The sequence below is a fragment of the Octopus bimaculoides genome, unplaced genomic scaffold (assembly GCF_001194135.2).
Source record: "Octopus bimaculoides isolate UCB-OBI-ISO-001 unplaced genomic scaffold, ASM119413v2 Scaffold_67715, whole genome shotgun sequence".
Taxonomy (NCBI): Eukaryota; Metazoa; Mollusca; class Cephalopoda; order Octopoda; family Octopodidae; genus Octopus; species Octopus bimaculoides.
This window is the reverse complement of record NW_026411382.1, coordinates 8919-13047: the sequence shown is the minus strand read 5'-3', so window position 1 is coordinate 13047 and position 4129 is coordinate 8919. Positions and strand designations below refer to the sequence as shown.

The 4129-nt window shown below is 34.4% G+C and overlaps 1 protein-coding gene across 1 annotated transcript; it reads right to left on the bottom strand.

The window, feature by feature from the left end:
* Window positions 1–328: 328 nt before the first annotated feature.
* LOC106877371 (uncharacterized) lies at window positions 329–3561 on the bottom strand (the record flags this gene model as incomplete). Its single annotated transcript, XM_052978329.1, has 2 exons — window positions 329–1892; window positions 3418–3561. Coding segments are annotated over 2 exons (1355 nt in total), but the record flags the coding sequence as incomplete, so codon positions are not given.
* Window positions 3562–4129: the final 568 nt, after the last annotated feature.

Sequence of the window (4129 nt, the reverse complement as noted above, 5' to 3'; positions counted from 1 at the left end):
GTATATGCACTGAACCAACATTCAATTAAATTTGTATATTGTGATGCATATATGCTTCACTGTAACTTCTTTATATATAGGACATGTCTTAATGATATTTATATGTTATACTTATGGAAAGTGTGTTATATTGATTATAATCAACATGATACGCATTCCATTATTTACAAAATACACTACTTTTGGTAAATGAAGTTTGATCAGAATCTAACCTGGTAATATATATGTTTTAGTTAAAAAGTCTATAAAATCTATGAAATGTATAATATGTCTATACTTTTATCAAGTACCATTTCAGCTTATTTCTTTAACAGTACCAGCTCTTTTACGTATATAGTAATAGCAACTATTACAACGAAAATATCAACAAAGACAACATTAATAACAATTACAATACTGATGACCACAGTAATATCTACAACAGCAACAGCTAAAACTTGTGTGGAAGTTCGTCGTAGTCACCGTTTCACTTTTGGATAGTAGAGTCAATCTATGGCCTGGTTTAACACAACAACTTGGTCCTTCGTTACCCTTAACAAAGAACACTTTGTAGCTAGAATTTAGTCTGGGTTTTCTGTTTAAAGATAACTTACGCTCTTTCTTCCTCCAGTTTCGAGATTTCTAAAAGGGTCATATGTGCTACCGTTCCTCCTTTGGCTGAAACATAAAAATAACAATAAACTAATTCAAAACAAAAATATGTACAATTAAATATTTACCTGTGACAGGTGATCCAGTTAAGGAACCTATGCCCCATGCTAACATGATAATGCCAATAGCTTCAGCAGTTCCTTGTACACCGGCAATCTCGATACATATTCTATTAATAAGTGCATAAATAGTGAAATTGAACGTACCAAACAAAAGACAGTATATAAGCTGGCCCCAATATATATGGATGAAATAAGGCACGAAGTAACTACAGATTGCAAGCAAAAATGATGGCATCGAGAATAGAACAGTGAGTGATAAAATGTTTTTGTTCAGAATTAATCCGGTTAGAAACCGGCTAAATGCAGAAATGATTCCAATGAAAGAGAATATTTGCGCGACTTGTGCTTTTGTCGATCCGTTTTCCATGAAGTTAGATGGAAGCAGAATATAAAAGATACTTTCGGCGCATGAGAAAAGAAAGATGAATAGAATGAATATTATAAACCTGAAATTCTTCAGAATTTCCACATATTTTCCGAAACAGGTTTCTTTTTCGTTGCAGTCGCTAACTATAGTTGATTTCTGTAAATGATTTTCTTTAGTGAATGTGTTGCTTGGTTGCCCATTTACATCTATGTCTAGGGCTTCTAAAGATTGCAAGTGCTGCGAGTCGAAATTGTCTTTCATTTTAATTTCAACAGTAGATTTTTCTTTGTTTGGATCTTCTGAGGGTTGGTCTAATTTACCATTAGTTTTATCAATGCTGTTTTTACCCAAGCTTTCTTGGTAAGATTGCTTAGTTTTAGTGTTGATTTCTTCGCAGTCATATTGAATCTCATGTTGATACAGTCCGTCTGGATTCTGTGGGGGGTCACTGGAGGGGATGGTTAAATTCTCAGATTTTGATTTTATTTCGTTGACTGATTCATCCGATTTGTAAACGATGTTGTTTTTGCCAGTCAGTATTGAGACGTCTTTAACTTTTTTACTATGGTTTTGTTCGTGCACAGACGTCCGTAAAAGAGCTCCAAAAACAATATTTTGAAGGACATACCCAGCTAAGAGTAAGTAAAAGTTACGCAACCCGTAGTAATTCACAGTAGTTTCAATAACGTTTATCATCATTGTCCCAAATCCTTGTGCGCTGATAGCAATCCCAGATGCTAGTCCCAAATAGCGATCAAAATGGTAACTAATAACAACCATGGCAGCTGTATAACAGACACCGCATCCAGTACCTAAAACAAGAAGAAAATAATCATCATAAGGAGAAACTTGGAAAGCTGTAACGTCATTGTAACGTTGCATTATTAAAATATTTTAAAACTGCAGGGCAGTGGATAGCAGAAACTTAAGAAGGCTAGTTTAAATGCCTTGCACGAAGTGGTTAGTGCATTCAGACGGAATTTTCTATGATAATTACATCCATATATAGGATGTTTCGTCGAGATATTAAACCGACATCAGTACCCGACAAATACTTTAATTTATCGACCAGGGAGGATGAAAAGCAAAACCTCTGAAGCGTTTATCGTTCGTTTATTCATTCACTCGTGTAGATAGATAGATAGATAGATAGATAGATAGATAGACAGAACGAGAAGCAGACAGACAGACAGACAGAAATAGACAGACAGAGACAGACAGACAGACAGACAGACAAAGAGTGATGGGAGCAGTGCTATTCGAAGTGATGATGATGAAATCCGGAATAAACAGTTAGACTGAAGTATACAAAGCACCTAGTGAATTCATAAGATTTACTTTGAAAATTCAAAGAATAGCCGGTTACATAAAACAATCACTCAATATTTAAATATAACAGAGTATGAATAAAATAAGAAGGATTTTTTTAGAAAGGAATATTTCAGAGGGTTTAAAGTCGATGTTTAAACCTAACTGGTAAAAATAACTATTGCAGATATTTACACATGATCCATGACTCTTTTCAGGTATAGTAGTAGAAACCCATAATGGAATAAAGATTAGACACCATACATAATGTAACAAACAAACCAAATCAATGGCTGTTTACTAGACTTTTTTTTATAATAAAAAATATGAAGAATACGTTCTCTATGATGATAAGTAAGTAAAAGGTGGGCAATTTGAAGCTGTTTAAAACGTGCAAATATTAAATTATTGATTTAAAATACAAGGTGATATAGAAAAGATTCCCTTCTAAAATATACTCTTGCAAATAAATCAATAAAATTCTGCAGTTAAGAGTAGATGCAATATATACATAAGGAAAAGTTTAAAATGTTTTGGAAACTAATTTTTGGAACAGAATCTTTGAAATAAGAAAAGTAAGTGCTGATTAGAAGATTGTAGTAGCAATAAAAATCGGAACCCCATGACACAAAGTATTAGGATAGGTGATTTGAAATTTTTTCTGAATTGCTTCAACAAAAGGAAAACTTTGATGACAGCACTAGACAATGCAATCATTCGACCTTCTAAAAATAACAACCAAATCTCTGACTTCAACTCTACTATCTTAAAAATATTCAACTCACATCGGACAATATTAGTCCAAAAATATATATAAAGATGGGATATGTCACGGCTGGATCGCCCTTGATCATAAGCCAGTTCTATTGGGGCTGGGCTGGAGCTGAGCAGTAACTACGTCAACCTTATAAGTCAAACAAAATTTAGGTTTTACTTCATTTCAGACTGTTGACAAAACAAACAGGTGAACTGCCGAAAAGACTAAGAAACAGAAAACAAACTCTAACAAAGAAATAAAGTATAGTTTACCTGCAATAAGACCGAGAGTCAATAACAATAACTTGTTGTCTGTTACAATATATGACCCAATGAAACCGAGCGCTTGTAGACTGCCACCGACGAACAAAGTTTTCCGGCAGCTGAATTTACGGATCAGTAGACTTGAAAGTATGCCTGAAAATATAATAATAATAATAATGATTTCAAACTTTGGCACAAGGCCAGCACTTTTGGGGAGGGGGTAAGTCGAGTGCATCGACCCTAGTACTCAGCTGGTACTTTCTTTTATCGATCTCGAAAGGATGAAAGGCAAGGTTGACATGGGCGAAATTTGAACCCAGAACGTAATAACGGACAAAATGCCGCTAAGCATTTTGCTCAGTGTGCTAACGATTCGGCTAGTCACCACTTTACTACTACTACTACTACTAATAATAATAATAGTTTCAAATTTTGCCACAAGGGCAGCAATTTTTGGGGAGGGAATGAGTCGATTACAACGACTCCAGTTTTCAACTGGTATTTATTTTTATCCACCTCAAAAAGATGAAAGGCATAGTCGGCCCCGATGGAATTCGAACTCAGAACGCAGCGACGGGCGAAATACCACTAAGTATTTCGTCCAGCGTGCTAACGATTCTGCCAGATCGCCGCCTTCTTCTTCTTCTTCTTCTTCTTCTTAATAATAATAATAATAATAATAATAATAATAATAATAATAATAATAATAATAATAATAATA